The sequence below is a fragment of the Stylophora pistillata genome, chromosome 1 (genome assembly GCF_964205215.1).
Source record: "Stylophora pistillata chromosome 1, jaStyPist1.2, whole genome shotgun sequence".
NCBI lineage: Eukaryota > Metazoa > Cnidaria > Anthozoa > Scleractinia > Pocilloporidae > Stylophora > Stylophora pistillata.
This window is the reverse complement of record NC_142519.1, coordinates 35,355,459-35,380,875: the sequence shown is the minus strand read 5'-3', so window position 1 is coordinate 35,380,875 and position 25,417 is coordinate 35,355,459. Positions and strand designations below refer to the sequence as shown.

The 25,417-nt window shown below is 38.4% G+C and overlaps 1 protein-coding gene and 1 pseudogene across 2 annotated transcripts; one reads left to right on the top strand and one right to left on the bottom strand.

Annotated features, from left to right (window-relative positions):
• Positions 1-8,571: 8,571 nt before the first annotated feature.
• On the bottom strand, positions 8,572-24,439 carry LOC111326287 (major facilitator superfamily domain-containing protein 12). Of its 2 annotated transcripts, none has more exons than XM_088753220.1 (12): positions 24,273-24,439; positions 20,407-20,931; positions 19,783-19,891; positions 17,489-17,614; positions 16,835-16,895; positions 16,084-16,649; positions 13,227-13,319; positions 12,491-12,583; positions 12,100-12,273; positions 11,524-11,621; positions 10,717-10,787; positions 8,572-9,811 (listed from the first exon to the last, which is right to left on the bottom strand). In XM_088753220.1, exons 2-12 carry the CDS (start codon positions 20,904-20,906, stop codon positions 9,741-9,743), a joined length of 1,962 nt encoding a protein of 653 aa, XP_088609346.1. In that variant the 5' UTR covers positions 20,907-20,931; positions 24,273-24,439; the 3' UTR covers positions 8,572-9,740. The 2 variants fall into 2 exon arrangements, with proteins under 2 accessions (XP_088609346.1, XP_088609341.1); XM_088753215.1 differs by having other exon boundaries at positions 10,717-10,850; positions 24,273-24,437.
• On the top strand, positions 13,617-14,741 carry LOC148742237 (uncharacterized; annotated as a pseudogene).
• Positions 24,440-25,417: the final 978 nt, after the last annotated feature.

Below are 25,417 nucleotides of genomic sequence, written 5' to 3'. Positions count from 1 at the left end.
AATTTTTCAGAAATTTGCGAAAATTTGAAAACGCAGTTTAAGTGCGGTTTTCCGCCTGGCAAATTGTCCAAAATTCACTGCAAAACCCAAGCTCCGTTGAAGGCTTAAAATGAATTCAGTTAACACCAAACTTCACACGTTTTAAGAAAAAGTCTTCCCATTCATTTGTGTTATGTTAATTTTTTCGGTACACAGCTATATCGTGACTTTTTTTTTGTCCCTTAAGCAACAACCTCAAAAAGTGTTGTACATGGGGCGAAAAATAGGTAAAATTTAACGCGCTAAAAGTGTACCTGGTACATTATTTTTTAAATTCTTAACTAGATATTCGTAATAAAATGTCATTATTTAATACCTGAGTAAAATTTGAGGCTTTTAATCGGAACGCTTCCTTTTGAAAATACCACAAATGTTTGTGTCCTGAGCGAGCGAAGATATATGTTGTGTAAACAAACGCTATTCCCTGCCAGGTAGAAAAAGGTTTTGAAATCAACTTTCATTTTGGACATTTTTAGCTGTTATGCCACAAGATATTAGGTAAAATCAGAGAATCATACATTCAGAGTTGCGTGTGAGCAGAGAGAAAATAAAATCAGTTTCGAAAATGTACATACGGTTGTTACATCGATCACCACTATGCAAATTAGGACCTTAGCTGTAGGAAAACTATGATATCTCTTGCTCATTTTGTTGAATGACTCTTTTAACCATTTTTTTGAATTGCTCATATTTCGCCCAAAGAAACCTTTCAGTAAATCCTTTTCAAAAATCATGTTTTTAAGTTCCAGCGATTCTTAACTTTTCATAAATTTACGAAAATCTGAAAACGCGGTTTCAGGTTACCTGAGTTCAGGCTCCGCATGTCGCACAGTAAAAAATTAACTGCGAAAACCAAGCTCCGCTCAAGACTTAAAATGAAATCAATCAACACCAAACTTCACAAGTTGTAAGGAAAGCTATTCTTATTCAATTCTGGTGAGTAAATTTTTTTCGGGCACATCGATTTTGGGATTACTTAAGCCCTTGAAAGAACATCCTTACAGACCACGCAAAATGGCGTTGAAAAACGGGTGATATTTCGCGCGAAAAAAATGTAGCTGTTACCTGACACTTTGGATTTTTAACAATATATTCGTCAAACATTGCTATTTCCATTCACTGTGCAATTTTTGATGCTCTGAATCGCATTGCTTCCTTTCGAAAATGTCAGAAGTGTTCGTGACCTGAGCGAGCAAAATGATGCAAAGTGTGTAAACAAATAACTAGGTAATTTAACCATATTGAGTTGTTAACTATTCAAATTAAATTCGGTCTCCGTTGTAGTGACTTATAGCTTGTAAAATGTAAAGAGACAGGTCAAAAATTTTGCAAGATGTTTGATAAGGTTCTCCAAAACATTTTTGAGCTGAAAAATCTACAAGTGAAGTACACATTACATTACCATCTTCTCAAATTCAAGTAATGCAAAAGATACATTCGAAAGAAGCTACTTAAGACTTGATTCCACACTGATAATCTAAATACTTTTTATCTTTTACAATGAGAACTCATTTTCTGTAAGTATAAATACAAAGAAAGACGCCTTATGACCTTCAAAGTAATTTAATACATGGGAACAGGTCTTATTCTCCTGGTAATTATTAATGTCACGCAACGTAACGTAATTGGAAACGTTTTGTGGGTGCTTGAACATACACGCGTTAAAACCGCAACTGAAAGGACGACGTCGTTAAATTAGAGAAGGAAATCCCGCATTAAAACATGAGCGGATAGAAATGTAGGTTGAATACTCCCGCATCCATCAGTTTGCATATTTCGGCCACCAGATCAGTAAACTTCATTACTGACGTGAAGACCAGAAAAGAAAAGTGAGGGTGAATACTGGCATGATTAAAAAAAAAACAAAACAAAACAAAACAAAACGCAACAACTTCTGATCCGGCCTACGTGAATTTTAAAAAATAAGATAACCACTAACTAATGATTAGGAACGATACGCCGTTCATTGGTTTCTTCCTCACTTTCCTATTCTGCTAAACAAAAGAGAAGGTCAGCATCATGATGACTTTTGGCGAGTACATTTGCTGACAATCTCTTTCAGTAGAGCCAAGTACGGGGCCTTTTTACGAATGGGCTTTGATGGTATATTGAGGCCAAGATCTTCACCCATGTGCTGCAACATGGGTAGCCTCAAGAGTTTCAAAGAGTCCTTTAGCGCCACTTCACAAAGATCGTACTGATCGTAGATCAGGGGATGGTCAAGTTGTATTGACGTGTCAGTCTCCTTTGCCTCGCTAAAATTACTCTCCTCCTGAGCTTCTCGGATATCAGCGTCATCAGCATCTCACTGGCGTACTAACGCACTCTGTCTTGAGAAGAAAGAGGTGATCTGGGTAGTTGTGAAGAATTCGGATGACTGGAAAAGTCGTGCACCATCGGTGCCCCGGGCACGCCGCATATCTCGAGCAACTACCTCAGCGTCAAGCTTGTGGCCTGTCGTCTGCCCTATTCGAAATTTAGACGGAAGGTACGACTTTTGTTTTTCGTTGAATCTGTAAGCCGTCTTTATTACTCTGAGAGCCCAGCCTTCTTTCAGAGAAACACGAGAATCTTCCTTTCCCACAGTATACTGGGTATACTGACGCAATATCCTTTGCCCTTTGTAGTAAATCTGAGATTGAAGTGTAAAAATGTTATCGTGTGGTTATCAGACCTTGAGTGAAGTTTTTGTGTTTTTCAGTCTTTGTTATATTTATGACACCCATTTAGGGTCTCGTGTGGTGCGTGTTTGCTGGGATCGGACGTCGGTTATGATAAATAGAAATAATTCGCATTGGTACACAGAAATGCTTGTATAGAATGCTGTTCTCCCCCTGTATTCTCAGGAATTATTGATCAATATATACATATTATCTCCATATATATGAAAAACAACCATTGAATTGTTTAAGAGTCATTCAACAAACTGAGCAAGAGATATCATAGTTTTCCTACAGCTGAGGTCGTAATTTGCATAATGGTGATGATGTAATAATCGTATGTACATTTTTGACACTGATTTTATTTTCTCTTTGCTCTCACGCAACTCTGAATGTATGATTTCCCTTTTGCCCAACATCTTGTGGCATACCAGCCAAAATTTCCAAACTGAAAGTTGATTTCAAAACCTTTTTCTACCCGGCAGGGAATAATTAGATTAGCGTTTGTTTACACAACACATATCTTCTGCTCGCTCAGGACACAAATTTTCGTGGTATTTCCAAAAGGAGGCGTTCCGATTCAAAGCACCAAATTTTACTCAGGTATTGAATAAGGACATTTTATTACGAATATCTAGTTAAAAAGTTAAAACATAATATACCAGGTATACTTTTATCGCATTAAATTTTACCTATTTTTCGCTCCATGTTCAGCACTTTTTGAGGGTGTTGCTTAAGGGACAAAAAAAAATCACAACATAGCTGTGTACGGAAAAAATTAACATCACACAAATGAATGGGAAGACTTTTTCTTAACACATGCAAAGTTTGTTGTTGACTGAATTCATTTTAAGCCTTCAACGGAGCTTTGGTTTTGCAGTTAATTTTGGACAATTTGCTAGGCGGAAAACCGCACTTAAACCGCGTTTTAAATTTTCGCAAATTTCTGAAAAATTAATACTCGTCGGAAAGTTTAAACTTGATTTTTGAAAACAGTTTACCAAAGGGTATCGTTGGGCAAAATATGAGCAATTCACCAAAATGGTCGCTGACGGACGATTCTCGATCCTAACAGGCAGCCATTCATAATATGTCATATGTCGTTAAGTGGCATGATAATAATAATAATAATAATAATAATAATAATAATAATAATAAGTGGCATGATAATAATAATAATCATAATAAAAAAGTGGGTTTCATTGAAAATGCTTTCGTGTAAAACAAATAGAGCTGTTTGGGAAATTAAACTAGCAGTTGTAGTAACAGGTACAAGCAAACGTACAAAAGACAAGTAATGGAGATCTACAATCGATTAATATCAATAAAGACTTAATTCAAGATAAATTGTAAATAAACCAATCATGTTGGACGGTCTCAAATACAAGCAAATCACAATTTCTTCGATTTCCACTCCCTTTGTAAATATCACCATTATATGAGCTTATAAGTCAGGCGTTATTCTGTTCATGAGAGATAACTTGTTGATAAAACTGCAACTATATGAAATGAACAAATGTTTTCATATTTTAATTTGGATATATCAACAAAGTTGAAATGGTAAATTGGCAACCGTAACGATTACAAAAGCTGACGTTTCGAGCGTTACGGACACCCGTTCTTAAAGGCACAGAAAATCAGAAAGGTGGAATGGCGAAAAATCAGTCTAGAAAAGTAAAATTCTCAACCAAGCGAATGATTTCCAAAATGAAAAGGCACCGCACGTCGACGCAAAGTGAGTGTGAATATTTTCACAACTCAATAATTACGTGTATCGCTTCATGCTAATAACACTTAAAAATCCAACCAGTCTTCAGACTCGCTGGAAAATTATCTTACAGAACTAATCTCCTGCTTTGTCTGGATAACTATCGCTGTTTTTGACAATTCTGAAGGCGAGGGCGACTGACGAACCACGATCGTATTTCGTAACTGGACGGCCAGCTAAAGTCAGCAAACAGCACAAAACTCCAAACAAAATGACTCCGCCTGTACCGCTATTTGTTAAGACGTGGTTTTAGTATTAAGAACCCATTCAAAGGATCAACCATAATAAACAAGGAGAAGTATCATGGATATTTTCCGACTTAAAACCATGCAAAAGGCTGATGTTTTCATCGAACTCAGTCCACAAACACATGGAAGCACTTGGCAGCCTAATGTTGATGACCACTGACCACTGTGACGTTACCAAAACGTATTGCCGCGGTGTCCTATTGGGCAAGTTATACCATAACGTGGTCCGCTACTGGAGAAGCCATGTCTTAAACAGTTGGTTTCGGCAAGGCCAGTTTTCCCTAGGACTTTCTCAGGTTGTAATTAGAGTAGCCATGAGCGAAAAGACGTTGGTGAGAGAGAGACACGCCTACCTCGCTAGGGTCGGGCCGTTTTGTAATAATATGCCATCAATAGAAAGTGTGTCATCTTATATTAACACCTTCAGAAGTAAGACTTACACGATTAATTCAACAGTGCGGTAGGACGGAGAGACGTCCAAGAAACCATCAAGTTCTAGACTAAAAAAAAAAAACGTTCTAAATACTTGGAGAGATCAAACCGTTAGTCGTTACTGGTGATATAAACTACAACTACCTGGTGCCATCGGACCACAAAGAAATTAAATCGATCTTCGCCTCTTTTGGACTAAAACGGCTTATTTCAACCCCCACGAGAATTACACGCGAATCCAAGACCCTGATTGACATTATTTGCAGTAATGAACCCGAGAAAATTTATTCTGTGAAAGCTATCTCGGCTGGTTTGAGTGACCATGAATTGATCTGCTGTTCTCGCAAAGCAAACAACGTGAAAAAGCATCCCAGAATCATCACCTGCCGAAATTTTGCAAATTACGATCAGAAGTTATTTTGCGAAGAACTTGAATCCATGAACTTTAACCAAGTCTTTGCATCGTCATGTGTTAACAATGCTTGCAGTCTATTAAAGAAAATTTTGCAGGAATGTATCGATAAACATGCGCCGCTCCTTGAAAAGAAGGTTAAAGGGCGACTCTGTCCGTGGTTAACTCAAGAGGTCAAACGGGAAATGAACTTCAGGGATGGTTTACTCAGGAAAGCTCGCAGGACCAACTGCGAACATGACTGGTCTACGTACAAACGTCAGCGTAACAGAGTGACAGGCCTTATTAAAAGATGTAAGAGTAAATATCATCAAGGTATTCTCAGAGACAGTGCTGACTCTACTGATAAATTTTGGTCTGCCATTAAAAAGCTATACCCTACGAAGTTAGCCTCAGAGCAAGGATCAGTTTTTCAAATAAACGGAACGAAGACAACTGATAAGAAATCCATCGCTGAGAGTTTCTGCGACTACTTTACTAGTGTTGCTATAAAACTGAAAAAGAAGTCGTTTCTGCTTCGTGACCTTGTTTGGAGCAACCCTAGCGGAATGACACTCCCACAAGTAAAAGAGAAATTCCTTTTTAGAGCTGTGAAAGAAGAAGAGATTCTTACCGAGCTGAAAAAACTTAAACGGAAGAAAGCGACTGGTTTAGATAATCTCCCTCCTGGATTACTTAAAGATGCAGCAGGAGTCATCGCAAAGCCTTTAACATTTATAATTAACTCATCCCTTGCAACAGGAGTAGTCCCTACTGAATGGAAAATGGCCAAGGTGATTCCCATCTTTAAGTCTGGTTCCATGGCAGAAATTGACAACTATAGACCAATATCGATTCTCCCTACTATGTTAAAGATTTTAGACAAAACGGTGCACAAACAATTAATGAAATATCTCGAATTCAACGGTTTTCTCTCTGAACATCAGTTTGGATTTCGCCGCAATCGCTCGACGGAATTAGCAGTAACTCTCTTTACAGACCTTATCCGGAAGGAAGCGGACGGAGGTAAAGCTACAGGAGCGTTCTTTATTGACTTATCTAAAGCGTTTGACACCATCAACCATTCCGTTTTGTCAGAAAAACTGTCTCGGTATGGAATACAGGATAATGAACTGAACTGGTTTACGGACTATTTATTCCTCCGAAACCGGATCACTCAATTTAAGGGAGTATTGTCCGAACCTAACCCTGTTTTCACAGGTGTTCCCCAAGGAAGAATTCTCGGGCCGTTATTGTTTTTGATTCATTTTAACGATGTCCACAAGCCGCTCCGTTATTCTAAGATTATCACTTAGGCAGATGACTCAGTAATTTTCACATCCTCGAAAGACTTGGATATTATTCAACACAATCTCAGCGAAGACAATCTCAGGAAGCCTTGCCTCGTGGTTTCGAGATAACGAACTTATCATTAATCTCAAATAAGGAAAAACTGAAGTAATGCTATTCGGAACAGCTAAAAGATTAAGTGGTTTTGATGGTAAAGAACTAAACCTCTCAGTAAATGGATCTCGCATCGACACAACTACAAATTACAAGTACCTAGGTGTCTATCTGGACCCTACATTGAAACTTGACAAGCACTTTTAGAAAAAATACAAGAAACCTGCAGGAAGAGTGAATTTATTGCGACGAATCCGTTTTAACACGGACACCTTAAGCGCTGAACGAATCTACAGAGCAATGATAATGCCCATATTCACCTATTGCGGTCAAATTACGCTTGGTTGGTCAGAGACACGAAGGTGCCAAATAAGAAACCTGGGACAACGTACTCACAGGATTATTCTGAAAAACTCAAAATGTCTAAACTGTGAACTCCGTCTACCCACAACTGAAAATTTTTTAAAGAAAAAGGCTTGTTTATTTGTTTTTGATTGCCTAAAAGGCAATGTTTGTAGTCCTTTCAAAGAATATTTTAAATTGTTAACCCACGATTTAATACGAGGAACAGAGGGACCACCGTTGCTCTGCCGAAAGTGAGACTTGACTTTGCTCGGAAAAGTTTTTATTTTTTAGGAGCTTCAGCTTTTAATTGTTTACCTTTAAAAATCAAGCAAATTAGCAGTAGGGTACCATTTAGCGAGTCTTTACTAAAGAGATCAATTTTTTGCATAGGGCATTTAATTAGGTGCGTAGTCATTCTTATCTTATTCTAGTTTTCATCCTTATATCATGTTATTTAGACAGGACCCCATTGATAACAGTGCTCTTGCCCTGAAGGGTTATCCTGTATAAATATTCGTTATTATCATTATTATTATTATTATTATTACTATTTTTATTATTATTATTATTATTATTATTATTATTATCAGCATTATTATTATTAGTCCCAGACAAACTCTCAAGGAAGTCAAAAAATTGATTTGCAAGGGGTCTGTGAAGATTCTGGACCCCTCATTGGAGGGTCTCAATGGGATCCACCGTCAACCGTCGAAAGGCCAAAATATTACCTGTCAACCGTCAAAAACGCAATATTTTTTACCGTCAGCTGTCAAGTGAACAAACCAGTGTTAGCTGTCAAATGTCTCAGATATCCTTAAGTAAGAGCTAAACGAGGGCCTTAATTGGGGTCAAGTTCTGTTGTTTATAAAGAAAAGTTTTGATGTATCACAAAAACACATTTACATAAGTCCTATAACTTCTAGTCGCGAATAAAATTGGTTGGCGATAAAACTGACCTCCGGTGTGGAAACACTTCCTGTGTAGTACATATATCTTATTAACCAAGTGCTAGGGCCGTACTGGGAGAATATCGGCCCGAGGTCTTGACAGTACGGGCCGAGCGTAGCGAGGACCGTACAAAAAAGACCGAGGGCATTCCAGTACGGTCCCGAGCAAGCTTGGTTAATAAGAGAATTAATATACGACTGAAGTTCAAAGGGACACAAGTGCGGTATCATTCGGGACTATTCGGGACAGTGCTCGGTCCAATACTGAGAGAATATTGACCGGCAATAGAGCATTTTGATTAGTTGATTTTAGTTATTGGCCCTCTGACTGCCCGAGTCGTGTAATAAAACGTCAGTCATTTATTCATAAAAGGTGTTATAAATTAAGAGCTTTTTACAAACGCGTCATTATGAAAAATTACAGCCAAATGCGGACGTTTAGTTCGTTTTATAAGCGACATTCCAAAAAATTAACCGTCAAATGACCTGAGATTTAACTGTCAACCGTCAACCGTCAACGTGACCCCACTGAGGTACCCTCATAAGCCTGACGTTCATTCACATCGCTAGACAACTCAAATCTTATGTGCTCCGCAGCTCTTGCCCCGGTGGTAATGGAGACTACTCTAAGGCCATTACGTTATTACAAGACAACCTAGAGTGCATTAGAAAAAACGCCTTCATACGGAAGGAAAAAAAGAGGAACCCTTGTCTGCTCTCTGCCATCAAAACCAAATCACCAACTCTGGTATGAAGCACGCAGGAAGCTCGAAGAGCATGAGAGTTGTGTAATAGTTGCTAAAGACGTAGCCGTGAATAACTATAACTTCATAAGCGGGGGCCATAATAATTTTTATCAATAAGTGTAGAATGAAATAAATTTTTGATCTACTATAGATAGTTTTTAAATGTGAGAATTCAATCACATGCCTTTCTGCTGGCAGAACGTTGGAGGAAAAGAAATCGGATCTAATGGGAAAATGGGCTAACTTTAACTTGTTACTATAATAATGGCTATCATTATTAATATGCTCGCTGCTGTGCTTGTTTGTCTTGCGACAATGACTCTTCAAATAAATCATACATGTTTAAACCTAGAGCCAGAACAGACCTACAGAACCTAGGATATATGTTAATAGATGCCGTTTTACAGACTTGTTGGTTTGGTTCACAAAGTTAATAACACGGTCCTTGTACCAGGTATTCCCCTTTCAGGTCTCTGGATGCATATCACTGCTAAGATCTGATTCCGGTTTCTTCATATCAAAAACAAAATCATTCTAAAACTTACACTCAAGAACTCTTAGAAATTAGCACGCTGCAATAGCTACGTACAAGAATAAAATGATAACTATAATTTGCATTGGGTTATTCCCGGTATTGTAATCGTTTTTATCACAAGCACCGAAAGATAATAATGACACATTCTTGAATTTGCTGTTATTGCAAATTCCTTATGATGTAATGGCAAATGTCATCAAGTTCAACCAGCCAGTGTCTTTTATGCTATTTCTTTACAACAGCAAATCTTCGCTGAGTTTTATTGCCTGAATCTGGTTCAGTCTCCTTCTCGGTTCCTGTTTTGTGAAGAGAAATAAAAAGAACATCGAATATTTCAGGATTACAATAGGTTTCAAGAGCCTTGCTTCGAGGGATCGTGTTTTTTCTTTCTCAAAGATGTTTCTACCATCTCATGTCTAAACTAAACAGTGCTAGAATATAAAGTTAAAAAAGAAAGAAAATTAATTTGGTAAGCATTAGTGCTACGTGAGCGAGAATCTGGACTGCTCTGATGCGCCTCCATTACATGTTCAAGTTATGGCAAGTTGACCTCAAATGCAGTTAATAATAACAGTGTTGATACCCAGGCAAGTTTCAGTGGACGGTGTATCACAAGACAGCGATATTTCAGTGATAAATGTATCTACTCTATTTAGCAAATATTTAACAAAACTATTCTATTTCTTTTGCAATCTCTTCAGGAAGCGAGCTTTGTATTCTCTTCTGATTGATGCTAATTGCATTTGGGTTGGAATTTTTGCATGTTTGAACTCACTATCTAAAAAATGACCGTTCTGGGAACGGTATTCATCCTAGTAAAGACTTGATTACAATGTTATAACTTCTGTTCCTCAAATCGCACCTATAAGCGTCACCACGCGCATAGAGAAGGCGAGCTTAGCGTCCTATTTACTGGAGGCTCCTGGGTCTTTGTATAGTGTCGACTTTTTACTACATTTCGATCGATTCGCAGCCTTTGGCCCAAGCGGGGCTGACTTTTAAGCATTAAGTTTCCTGGTCAACGACCCGCCTAGAGTGATACCTCGATTCTAATTGGTTTACGTCGCTGCAAGCGTTAAAATACTAGCCACACTCCTGATATTTGAGCCTTCTTTTTAAAATTCCCTAAAGTTAATCCATCAGTCTTCAATTACGTGCACACTGAAACTCGTCATATGTCACCTAACAAACTGCATCTCACCTTCTATCCCACAGACCATTTGATGAACTTGAAAAATGATCATTAGCAGCAGACTAAGAGCAGCGAGTGAGCTGGGAACGAATGAGAACACATGTCGCACGTAATTCCCGCACTCTTGGCAATCAGCAGACGCGCTAGAACAAAAATATTTTATTACAATATTTTATGCTAAGAAAAATCACTATGATGAGGATTCACCCTTTCTTTTAAATTAGTGTGAGCACAAGTATATTATCCAATTAGAAATCTATCACTGAGGAGTGACATCTACGTTTCATGTCCATTTAATTTGTTTTGATGAATTGATGCGAACATTACTTTGATTTCATCGTTTTTGGGGCACTAAATCTTACGATTTCGCCATCATGCACCATAGAGTAGAACTAGACCTAAGAGGAAACTAGCTCTTCCTGATAAACAAATACACCGACTATCAAGACGAAGATTTAAATAAAGATGTCTTATTTATATCGTTTGATCAAGCAATAATTTCTAGTTATGACATTGTTCACTGGATGCTGGTAGAATTGACTGTTTGAACAGTATAGAATAAGGACCAGAGAAATAAAAGGACACAGGATTACAGGAGAAGGAGTAGAAGAAAAAGACTGAAAACAATACCATTGTAGAACAAGATGGAAAAAAAGCAAAGAGAAGAATAAATACAACAACAGCAATAACAATCAAAGAGAGGTAAGACAAATGAAAAGGGAAGAAGAAACAAAAGAAAAATTAAAGAAACAAACATAAATAGACAAAGAAGATACTGTGATTAGTATAATCATTATGAAAAAGGTCTAGAGTTACCTTCCTTTAGGAAATAAAGCTTGTATCACGATATATAGAGTTCCTGACATCAGGTTGGCGAAGGTTCCTATGACAGAAAATACCAAACCAGAGCTGGCCTGCAGGGAAATGAAAGATGTTATTGTTCTATAGTCCCTATAAACGGGGACAAATCTGTAATAAACTCGCTATGGGTAGTGTGTTTCTTTGAACTTAGTATTTAACAATTATTCGCCGAAGGCGAAGTGAATATCGTCGAATAATCCCCGAGACGAAGTCGAGGGGATTATTCGACAATATTCACCGAACCTGAGGCGAATGATTGTTTTAGTATAATTTCAGAGCTGATCAACAGAGAAATCTCTAAAATCATAACATTTTAGTAACATTTATTAACATTTTAGTTGAACATTTTATATAAACCGCGCGGAGCGGTTTATATAGCGTCATATAAGGAACCGCTCGACCAATCAGATTGCTGGAAACTCTTTGCTCAGATCTGAAATTATACTAAAATTGTATAATTCGATTTTTATACTTATCAAAAGGTAAGAGAAGATTTCATTGATAAACGAAACAAAGCGCCCTCCAACATACTTTGTTGTCTCCAATGAGTTCAGTTGCAAAGCCAAGAGCATTCACAAACATGGCGGAGGAACCAAATCCCAGTAGAATAACGGCTGGATAAGTCAAAACTCTGGTCGACTGAGTAATATGTGCAAACCACACACACGATCCAATCACTGTTAGAACAGCCACAGTGAATGTCCACTGAAATAAGATGAAGAGCTTTAGAAGAGGCCCCGACTAGTATGAATCAATTCGTGTCAGAACATACTGAAAGTGGTGACATCTTCATTTGGTGATCCACATCCAATATTGCCTAGAATCATTGATTTTCTTTACCGTGTATAGCCTTCGTTATGCACAGAAATTGAATTGAAGCCGGAAGGCTTATTGTGTACAATATTCTGGACTAGTTAGTTACCTTGTTTCCCGCTTTTCTCGAGAGCCTTCTCGAGATTTCAGTAGACAATGAGGCACTCACTAACGCTATTAATGGTATATTGGCAATCGCCTCCTACAAAAAAAGCACATAATTATGCTGTAAAAATAATTATGTTGTAAAAATGTCAAGCCTTAACAGGGTTTTAACCAGATTGTCTCATTGTCATGAGCGGACAATCTATCAAGTCTTATCGGATAAACCAATCGACAATTTATGTTTAACGGGATCCGTGAGGCATAATTTCCTCAGATAAACGAGGTACATTTTTTTAAAAGTAGAACCTTAAAACGTTTAAAAACATCAAGGAGCTTTCTTGGCATTTAATATTTCCTACTCCAACTAAATGTGGAGCATTATAAGGTGAATTTTTTTTCTAGGAGCTTTGTTTGAAAAAAGATTCGGAATTATTAACTCGCAGGAAAGTCTAAACAGTTATTCACATTAAGTACCCCGTCTTCAACTCTCTGAAATTTTTCATGATTTACCAAATGGTCGTTCTTTCTATCCGTCTATCTGTCTCTCTTTCCCTCTGCCTGTTTGTCTCTTCCACCTAATTATTGCAAAGCTGACGGATTGACAGGGAAAGGAGAAAGGAAAGCAAGGAAACGAAGGTAGGTGTGTTACAAGATAATTGGTTAACCATTGCAGAACGTCAAGTATGACTTTCAGTATTCAAACTTTCAAACCCAGAAAATAATTGACAAATTTCACTCACGTTTTCAAATTTCAGTTCGTCGGTAAGGAGCAGGGGCAAGTAGGAGAAAAGCACACTTTGTAAACTCTTTGAACACGAGTAAATAATTGCAACCTGAAAAGAAAAGAATCAGCCACATTTTTAAAAGACACAATACGCGTTTCTGTTACTAATATTCTTAAGAACTGCAAAGTACACACGACAGCCAATATAACGAAAGAGCAGGAGAATGCGCTACAAAACCTGAGAAAGGATGAGACTGTGAAGATCCTTCCAGCCGATAAAGGAAGATCCATAGTTGTGATGGATAGTGATGAGACAAAGAGAAAGTAGCCGTTTTATTAAACGACACCAAAACCTACCTGAAATTGACCGATAAGAGATTGAAACCCACAACAAGTGTTGAAAAAGATCTTAACAAAATCCTCCTATCAAAAACGAGAATAACGGCACAGCACCGCGAATTGGCCCAAGTTTATACAGAAAACTACACTGCGGTAATTCAACGCCAGCGTCTTTTTACGGTCTTCCGAAAGTTCATAAACCTGGAAGGCCATTGCGACCCATCACTAGCAGTATCGGTAGCCCGACACATGCGGTCTCCAAATATCTAGTTTCAGTCCTGTCACCTCTGAGAAAGAAAACCTACACAGTCCAAAACAGTTCCGTTTTCACGCAACAAATAAAAAAAGCTTTCCATCTCCAGCGATGAAGTCATGATCTCCTTCGACGTGAAGTCCCTGTTCACCTCCATACCTGTGGACTTAGCCCTCACGATAACCAAGGAGAGACTACAACGAGACCAGAATCTAGCAGAACGTACCAATCTTTCTGTTGACAACGTTTTGAGACTCAGTTCAGAATTTGTCCTCAACCACAATTAATTTAAATATGATGGCGACCACTACAAACAGATTTTTGGATGCGCAATGGGTTCTCCCATTAGTCTTGTTTTAGCCGACCTGATTATGGAAGAAATTGAGGAAACGACGATCTCCACGTTCCCGTGCCCTCCCAAATGGTGGTTTAGGTATGTTGACGATAGTCACTCTTGTATCAAAAAGGATCAAGTCGACAATTTCCACAAACAATTGAACTCAATTAACCCGAACATACAGTTTACTTTAGAATTAGAAAACACCAACGGACAAGGCTTGCCTTTTTTAGACACCATAACAAGTAAACTCGGCACAAAAATTCAGGTAGATGTTTACAGAAAACCGACACATAACGACCCTTATCTCGATTTCTTTTCCTGTCATCCTATGTGGCATAAAAGATCCGTTGTCAACACCTTACTGAAAAGAGCAAACAACATTCCATCTACCAATAAAGGCAGACGGGAAGAAATACAACGAGTAAAGGCCGTTCTGCGAGATAACAATTATCCATTGCCTTTTGTACAGAACTGTGAGAGAGTGTTATTTAAACAACCCGCCCAGACCAACTTCAATGGCTTTGTAGTGCTGCCGTATGTACAGGGTGTTTCCGAGAAAATAAGTCGCATATTGAAACAAGAAAAGGTCAAAGTAGCCTACAGACCCCAACAAACAGTCAACAGCCTTCTTCCACGCTCCAAGGAGCTAGGCGAACCTGACCGCCAGAAGTCAGGCATGGTGTACAAAATCAATTGCACACAGTGTAATTTTAAGTACTATGGCCAAACAGAACGATCATTAAAGACCAGAATTGCGGAGCACAAAAAGGCAGTTGCAGGTTTTGACTTAAACTCCAAAGTCGCAAGCCATGTCCACCTTTTCGACCAAAACATGGATTTCATAAACGTCAGGGTCGTTCGTTTCGAAACTAATTACCACGAGAGACTTTTCCTTGAAGCCTGGTACTCTACTTTGGATCCGAATGCGGGGAACGATCACATCGTACTTCCAGAAGCCTATAAAGACCTCGCGCGAGCATCAAATACATAGTTACGCGCGCAAGCTTCGCGTCACGTTTTTAACTTTAAATAGCGTATGATAACGATCTTCAGTTTTCATATCACTGATGAAGGCTTAAGCATTAGCCGAAACGTCTGTTTCAGAAATAACAACAGTCAGAGGCAACCAATTTCTATAAAACTCATGACATATCCTGACTACACTTTTTCCATTTTTAAACATCTTTAAAAGTTCACACCAATCTGTTCAAGAAATTTTGTTTCACTACTGGCAACAATAAACATGTTTTATTTACAGGCCGAGAGGTCCCTATACGGAGAAATGTACCCGAGATCTTGAATAAAGCCCTCGGCCTGCAATCTCGGGTGGTTTTCAAAACAGAAGGCACAGTCTCCCAATGCGCACAAAGAACCCGAATAATTTGGGGCGGCAGTATTGGAAAGATCCTCCATGAACTAAACAATTATTTAGCGGCCAAGATGGCAGAATACGTCTCACTTTTCAACTTCGTCGAATACAAAAAAACTGAAGTACTGTGGACCCCGGCCCTATCAAAATACCTCTGTTAACAGGCAGTGCACCCAAAATCATAAAAAAACGGTTGAAAACCAGAAACTGCTTAGGCTGTCGCAATTGTTATCCTCGCAAATGCATTGGCAATGGAAATGGCAACATCAACGACAATGACAATGGCAATAGCAATAGCAATGGCGGTGGCAGTGGCATTGGCAACGGAAATGGCAACAGCAGTGATAATAACGGCGGCAATGGCAGTGGCAATGGTGATGGCAATGGCAATGGCAATGGCAATGACAATGGCAGAGGCAATAGCAACGGCAATGGCAAGAGCATTGGCGATGGTAATGGTAAACGCAATGGCTATGGTAACGGAAATCACAATGGTAATGGCAATGGTAAAGGTAAAGAAAAAAGCTATAGTTTTTCTTGTCAAAAACCTCTCTTTATATATTTAAAGTCACCTTGTACAAATGAGGATCCTTGAACCAGGCTATCACTGTCTTTGGCTTCGGTGGAGGATTGGGTACAACATCAGAAGCAACAGATAGTAGAACTTTTCCATCATCTTGACTAACATCCAAGGAATGTTGGCCGAGCTGTGTTTCATTTGCATCAGATCCTTCATTGTCATCTATAGGTTTGTTATTATTTTTCTTAGAATCGATTTCTTCCTCAGAATCTTCTTGCTTTGTCATCAGTCTATCAAAGATGCTCATCATAAGGCTTTTTTTTCGTTCTGTTGGTAATGTCTTAACAAACGTCAAGTCTTCCCCACTTGTGACTGCCATGGGGGTAACAGCCATGTTCAGTGGTGAATCCAGAACCTCTTTTTCTGTGGTCGTACTTTCATCGGGTTCATCAGTTTTATTTCCTTCTAATATTGCTTCAAGAAAATGGTCAAAGAAACTGGTTTTTCTCGCAGGGCTTGTTTTTTCTTCACCTGATTGCTGGTTGGTTAATTTATCGTTCTGCGATGATCGCAGACTGTGGACGAATCTGTCTCGGATATTTTTCTTTCGTTGCTGATCTATGTGAAAATACAAAATGAGAACGAGTTCTTTGTAAACACTTACACCTAAACTTAGAAACTATCGCATAGCTGCTAAAAAGTTGTAAAATTAAGAAGAAAGTAAGAAAATATGAACAAAAGTTTTGGAAAACAAAACAGGTGAAGTTGGTGCATGGCCTTGTAAATGATGGATAAAAACTTACATCCTTCAAAATACAGGACTGATTGTAAAATCCCAGGTGTTGGCATGAAGGAAGTTTTTCTCTACGAGAGATACACCAATACAAAGCAGTACACCAATACAAAATATTAATATGAAAAAACTAACCAGCAAAGAACACAGCGTAAATATTTAAAATATTCTTAGTTCCCCGAAGTGCACATTTCTCTCAATACTTGTGTATTCGTTGATGTCCACCTAGGGTGTTTGCTAGCATTTTACTCGAACCAGCCAAAAAGAGGCCCAGGGAATAAGGCTTGGAGACAATGAGTTGTCATGATAATCTATCTAGATCTAACTCCTCCAATAAGAATGTTATAAACCTATCAAACTGGATACAACATCTAGCTGCAAATAAATACTTCGAAAAATCTAAAACTTAAAAGGAAAACCGGAGAAACTTTTTACTAAATTCAACTTCATTTCCAGAGTGGATTTTGGAGTACCTTCTCTGAGTATTTTTTCTTTAAGTAGTTTCAAATTTTGAATTACTTTTGATCATTGAAGTGGTAATTGATCATATGATTAAACTTAAAAGGAATTGATCAGTATTTAATAATTGCAAATAACTTTAGGTTGGATTTATCGGGAAAAGTAAGTTTCTTTTAGCTGCTGCTCCTTTTTTACCAAAATTTACCACATAATCTGTAATTGAATTGGACAGCTTCCTCTCCTCTGGTGAATTGTGTGGAGGTTCTTTGGTTCCAACATGGAAAATACCAGAGCATACCAGTCCTACTCCTGTCAGGGTGAGAGCTATCAACTGTAGATGAACAGACAAAAGAGCTTCAGTTAAGGCTGATCGGTGGTAGACATTTATAATATCTATTCCTAAGTTTAACTCGAATACAGTATTTGAAATGAATAACGTTACTGTGGTAAAGTAAACATTATAACATAACCAAACTAAAGCGCGCCCTCTGATTGGTCAATTCAGCGTCCCCCATTTGCCCATGGGTGTACGCTGCTGACGTGAGCAAATGCAAAGACTATTTTTCCGCGCGCGCTTGTTTTTTGTGGTCACGTAAGATTTGTTAAATAAAAGGGAACCCTTTAGCTACAATGTGTTAATGTTATGTTATAAAACAAATGGTAAACACCACAGCGTACACTATTGAGTTATGGATGCACTTGGGAGGTTTGCTAAGCACTCAAGAAGCTAGAGTCGCTCTCGGCTATCGCCTCGAGCGACTCTTACGCTTCTTTCGTGCTTAGCAACCTCCCGCGTGTATCCATAACTCAAGAGTGTACGCTGTGGTGTTTACCATTTGTTAAATAGCGCGCGCTAATGTGACACTTGGAAAATGAATCTGTTCGAAGAAAAATTACAGTTATGTTTCATCTGAGCTTTCAGCTTAGGTTGCAAGTGGCCTATGTACACCGCTTCCTTTAATTTGAAGCAATAAGTGTTCTTGGTTGAGTCTATAATCTTAAAAATCCTCGGTTGAACATTTTTTCTTACAACTAAGGAAAGAATACATGTGCTTGTCAACATGAGAGTTTTTCTCCAATGGCAGATTTTCCTTAACCCTAGTGGAAAAATAATGATATTTCTCATCAATGTAACGGAAATTACATCCCGTACAAGTAAACTGATAAGTAGCTAGGGATTTTTTAAGGCATCTGAAGTTGGACCTTTAAGGCTAAATTAGCTCTTAATTTTGGAAGGGGTGAAGACAATCCTTATGTCAAGATCCTTGCAAAAAATTGTTGATAACCGTGCTTCGACGTTAGCATAGTCACCTAGGATAGGAAGTTTGAAACACTTAGTGTTATAAATTACACTCAGTGCTCTGCACAGAGTGTACACCTCCAGCTCGAGGTTAATGTGAGGCAAATCTGTTTTTAAATATTCACATGGTTTTGTCAATGATATTAGGTAAGGATTTGCGTTGACTAGTTTTAGAAAGGTTTTTTAAAATATTGTTCCATTTGGGTTGTACCATTTATCTTCAAAATTCCAAACGACTAAATGAGACCTATATTACATTTGAACTGAATAAGACTAAAGAAATTTAAGAGCCCTGAGTATGTGCTTTTGTTGTAAATAGAACACAAAATTTTCCCGCGTTGTTCAGCAAAACATCTGACATGAATGGAAGTCTCCCATTAACCTGTGTTTAGAAAGTAAACTTAATATTGGGATGTCTGGTGTTGAGGTAACGTAAACATTTTAATGCATACTGTTCGTTGTATGATAAATAAAACGTGTCATTCACATATCTGCGATAAAATAGAACATTAGAGTATTTAAATTCTTTAACCATAGGTTCTCATAATACTCCATGAATAAAGTAGCAAGTATAAATAGCTGCCAATGGCGATCCCATCGCGACGCCCTCACATTGATCGTAAGAAGATCCATAAGACAAAACATGAGTTTGTAAAGTTGTAAAGTTAAATAATTCCTTAAGGCTAGTCTCATTTATTGGGATAATTTGGATATATCAACAAAGTTGAAATGGTAAATTGGCCACCGTAATGATTACAAAAGCTGACGTTTCGAGCGTTAGCCCTTCGTCGGAGCGAATAGAGGAATTGTGGGTTGTGTGTGCTTTTAAAGGCAGAAAATGGAGCTACGTTATTGGTGGGTGCATGGCAACGAGAAAAACATGAATAAATTAGTGGAATGAAAAGCACACATTTATTGGGAATTTGGGATTTTGTTTGAAATAAATGTATGTTTCAAGCGGAATTTTGGACATGAACCCATCTACAACAAGCACATTGCGTTGATCCTCTATGATGCTCTGCTTCTCAGCTAATCATGAGGGAAGTTTTAGGAAGACTGGTTATAGAAGAAGAAGTTAAGAAAGAAAGAAACGAAAATATGAGGAAGAAACACTATAAGCAAGAAGGTGGAGAAAGAGAAAGAGTGGAAAAGTAGTTTTTAATAGCAGCAATGGGATGCATGTGGGTGTTACTAATTACCATAAAATCCATTGAGCTCTCTTTTGATAACTGATCACGGCTATCTTGTCCAAGAATCAGCCATGCCACAAGATAGCAAACGACGCCAGTTAAATACGTGAAAGCCGTTCTGTGGATAAGAAATCAACTGCAAGTCAGCTTTGTAGAGGCGAGAACAGCCTAATGGTCTGCTGACGATTAATAAATTGCAACTCTTTCTGGAAAGAAATCAACTCCGTCGAAACTTCTAGAAGGTTAAAACTAGATAATGAAGAGTTCTCTGAAGCAAAATGAAGGTTTGGCCGTTTTGCTGATATGATGACAAGGAACGAAACATGGAAAATCAGAGTGCACAATAGGGCAGTAAAAAAATTACAATGGTACAAATTCCTTGACATCTTTTCTCAGCTAATTCACAGAAAAACACACGTCCAGCATGGTAACTCTGCTGTACTGTTTGACTAAATTCTCCGGTCACAATCCGTGCGGCAGGGAGAGTGTATCTGGTCATCACACGTGCTTCCACGCAGTCTGCGCAATGAACACTATCATTTTGACCTAATTAACATGATTTTTAGCTAAAATCCATCTTCTCAGCTTATTCAACATAATAGTGAGTTTAGTGATTGAAATAGGTTTCCAAACCTTAAAGAAGTAAGCTTGGCGGCGTCACTTTGATTCTTTGCCAAAACAGGAATAACCGACAAGTGGGAGATGTCAACGAAGTTGATGGAAAATGAGATTATGGTGGCTACGATAAAGTAATATAACAGCACCACCCAATCATTGGTTCCACTTCCGCAAACAAAACATTTGCTGAAAAAGAGTGGAATACTTATAGCTGCTGCCAAAGATCCAATCAAATGCCACGATTTTCTTTTTCCATGCCGGCGCGACAGAACTGGAATTTTAATCTTATCACATAAAAAACCTGCTACTGGAGCAAAAATGATTCCACCGACAAAATAATTGTAAGAAGATATCAAGCCGGCATTGGTTGCAGAAATGCCAACCACCCTCATGAGAAAAATCATGCGGAATGAATGTAGCATGCGGCGAGTGTTGTCATTGATCACATGCCCCACTCCACAGAAAAATAACTGAAGGGAAGATAAGCCTCTTCGACGCTTTTTCTCGACCGCCATATTCACACCCGCAAATACCAACAGTCTAAAAAAGGAATAAAAAATAATGATAATAAGAGACAGAAAGACAGGGAACGATGTAATGGTAATATGTTAACTTGGTTTTATCAACTGAGTTTGCCATCGCAAAGAGTTTCAAAGTTACTTTGAAACTCTTTACAGTGGGCAATTTACATTGTAAACTCAGTTGATAAAACCAAATCATCTTGTGTAACTCCCCTACCAACGCTTCACTACAGTTTCTTTAGATTCTTACCCCTTCGTTCATTTTTTATATTAATAGTAGCACTTCATTTTGATGCACCATTTCAAACCGGGTAGCTAAAAAATTACTATAGCTATAGCATCTCGAGGGACAAACAGAAAACAAAATCAAATAGAAATTTCTAGAATGCCTATGTAGTCCTGCTGAGTTGCATACATGAACTTTTCATGGAACTTTCTGGAACATTTCGTTAGGTTTTATTGTTATGATTTTACATTACCAAGATAGCTGTATTGAAAGCTTCTGGAGTGTTCTGGAATACCTTAAAAATTTCTACAAGGTCTGTCGTGTAGTAGTAAGTGTTACATGAAGTAGTTTTTGGAGCTTCCCCAGAATCCCTCAGGAGTCATATTATTAAAAGCATGGCTTCGTTCACTGTCGTTCGTCTCCTTGAGTATTGCCATCTTCTGTAGTGATAAACAGTAAGTAGTTGCTGTTGTCGGGAGCGACCAACTGTTTGGAAAGCCATACTAACAGAGAGAAGTGTTATGGAAGATTGCTAATTTTGAGGAAGTATGCGGAAAACCGTGAGTTTGTGCGGTGGAGCGGTTGTGCGACTCAAGTTTTAATAGCGTCACAACCCTCGGAAGGTACCTAGAACTAGGATAAAAGTTAGCCTTTTTTAGTAATTTTTATTCGATCATTTGTGGAATGTGCACTTGTTACTTCGATCTTGTCGTCTGGTTGTCACTTTAAGCGACATGTGTTCGATTCCCGCCTAACTCAAAACCCAACTCAAAAGTGCGTGCTCTGATTGGTCAATTCAGTGTCTACTATTTGCCCATGGGTGTACGCTGCTGACATGAGCAAATTTTTCCAGATAAGCAAATGTTTCGCAAGAAATTGCCTGCTGTGAATGCACCTGGGAGGTTGACTAAACGCTCGAGAAGCTAGAGTTGCTCTCGGCTATCGTCTCTGGCGACACTTACGCTTCTTTCGTGCGTAGCAACCTCCCGCGTGCATCCATAACTCAATAGTGTACGGTGTGGTGTGAACCAATTATTAATTATTCATTGTGAACTTTTCATATTTCGGTAAGTGAAGATAACCATCAAAATATGACCTTTTTACATTTAACTTTTGTCGGTAAAACGGCACTACAGATGGATTATTGAGTGTGCATAGAAAAAAAAATATCATTGAGACAAAGATCGCTTCGGTGATGTTTTCCAAACAACAACGCTCCCGTGAACTGAGTCTATGCACTGAGGAATTTCATCGAAATGTATGGTGGGCACGCTGGACGTGATTACCTGGATCTTCCGTCTGAACTGGCCTCACTCGCCATTTTTTTGAGTCTCGTACACCGCGCTATCTCAGTTGTGACTAACAGAAATGAAAGTAACTTAAGCAAATTAGGAGAGAGAGCTGCATTGTCCTTCCGAAAGCTGAAGTAAGCTCTTTTTTACCCCTTGAAGACATTAAAAGCCTGACTCAGCAGCAGAGATGACTGACCTGCAAGTTTTTGAGACTCTATAAATCAAACAATACTATTCGATGAATTCACCTCCATTGGGGCGAGACAGTGAGGTCTGTTGTATATCCGAAAAAAAAAACCCACAAAACAACAATCTTTTGGCAAGTAATGCCCATTATTGTACTTTTATCTGATTTTATGACAGGTAGTGCAAATTAGTGTGATTATGAAAGGTAGTCTTGACCTTTGCTGCATATCATTAGTCGACTAAGTGTACATAACACAGAACAGACGATGAAAATGGCGCCATCTCTCGCCGCAAGCACATGGAATAACTTAACATAACAGTTATTATAAAGAGATATTTTTTGTATCACGATTTATTAATACGCTGTTGAACAGGTTTCCTGCTGTTTTGTTTCTTGAGTAAAGGGATCCATGCTTCCAGCGATGATATCATCACTGTCTGCAGGACGAAATATTACGTGAGCACTCGAAAGATTCGATTGTCACTTGTGAAATCAAATTAGTTTTTTTTACAATGATTAATTAACACAACCTTATTACTAATTCAAATTTTATACTGTTTGTGTGAAATCTGCCTTTGAGATCTCTTCATTGTTTCATCGTTTTTTTGCCTGCAACAATGCCATGTTGCACAGGGTGTATTGCTAAGTAAAAATTCAGAAAGATGGCGCAGTGTGATTTATCACCCGTTAACATGGTGGATTGAAGGTATTAATCGAAATTTTATGCAACACCTCTTGAAATTCTATAAGGGTGTACTCTTCTTATTTTCATTCATAAATAAAAAGAAGGGAAATGTTTGATTTTGTTACCAAGTAAAGTCAACGTTCGAAGGATGCTTTACCCAGCCTTGAACAGTCAAAATTTGCCCCAGCTCACCTCCAATATTAACTGATACCCTAACTTTTCGGTCTTTATAGAAGTTCTTTGCTTAAGAATTTAAATGTCTAACTTAAATGAAGCTGCTTGGCCTCTCATAGGCCTTTGGCATGCTTACTTCGCTATCCGCCTCGAATTTCACATGTTATGTAGCTTGTGAAGCGGTGCCCAGTAAGGAGCCCACTCTAAGTCCATTGCGTCAAAAGCTAAAAGTCGGGAGTGGTTAGGAAAACACGCCTTTTAAACTGCTCGGGGAGGCAAAAAAGCCTCTTTTTTCGTCTGGTAAAGGTTTCCAGAACGCGACGTGTTGAAAATCATTTAATTTACTGCATTAATCGTAACATTCCCTTAGATTTTTCCCACGACGCACTTGCAGGATGGTCTGCCTCTGATTAAACAAATCATCATCCACTTTCGAAAACCTCCACGTATTCTCATATTGACTACTTTTCCTACGAGATGTTATGTACTCAGACCGCGTGAACAATTTCATTACAGCAAATGAGCCCACTGCACCGACGAAGGTGGAATCAAAGATTGTAGCAATTAAGCCAATCTATAATTTTGATCATGACTTATAATTCTAACTAAAAACAATAATGATTCTTGATAATGATAGTAGCTCTTACATCAAATCGCCCTGATTTTTCGGTTTTTCAGTATGTTCTTTCTACTGCGAAAAGGATCAGTGATACACATTAACACTTGACGAAGTGCTCGGCTCGCAATGTAGGTCGCTTACGTTAGTTAAAGATTCAATGATTCAAACTTTACTCACCAAGGTATCTTGCCTGACCTGACCGAGCAGCGCAGATGACTGAACTGCAAGTGTTTCAGCGAAACTCTATAAATCAACCAATACTTTTGTATGAATTCACTCCAACTTGGGCAAATCAGAGCGGCGTTCTGTTGTACCCCCAAAAAACAGACATCTATTTGTAATTAATGCCCTTAAAATGCCCATTATCGTATGTTATCTGAGATTATGACCGTTAGGGCAAATTAGTTTGACTATCATGATAAATTTTGACCTTTGCATCGTATCATTGGTCGACTGGAATGAACAAAACGAAGAACAGACAATAAAAATGGTGTCTCTCACCACAAGTGCAAATCAGGTAGATCTAACATCATATACTGCGTAAAGAGTTTTTTTCTTTTGTATCATGATTTGTTTATTCGCTGTTAAACAGGTTTTCTGAGGGTTTGTTTCTTGAACGAAGGGATCCATGGATCCAAAAATGCTACCAGCAATGTGTCTGCATGATTAAAATATCACGTGAGCACTTGAAAGACGCAATTTACTTGTATGAAAACAAATTAGTTGTTTTCACCACGATGGAAAAATACAATGCTATTGCAGTGTAATCTCAGAAAAACCATGTAGAGGTAAGAGGTAAGAGGTGTGAACAAGCCCAAATTTTTGAATCGGAATGACGAGCTGCTGTACTCACATGATTGGCATGTGACGTTGGGTTTTGTCCTGAGGCGAAATGAATCGAACCAGGTAGAACTGGTGTATTCAGCCAATTGCCATCCGGCGGGTCAGTGACTGGACCAATTTGTCTGCTTCCAATTATATTTTTTTTTAAATTTTATGTCATATTAATGAGAAATAGTCTGTAAGATTTAACCTATTTCAGTATATCTCGGCCACTTCGCACCCATTTGACCGAAATTTGGAATAAAATCTTCGTTTAGGATCCAAACCATGAAAAGAACACAGTGAAAATTTCCAGGCACTTTTGCGTCATAAAAATCCAGAAAGCCGGCTCCGTTTCACATATCACCCGCTAACATGGTGGATTGAAGGAGTTGATTTATAGATTTCTCAACATCTCTTGATATTTTTATAAAGCCGGGTGACGTGTATCCTTCTTGAATTCATTCATAAAACAAAAGTAGGGATATAAGCGATTGTGA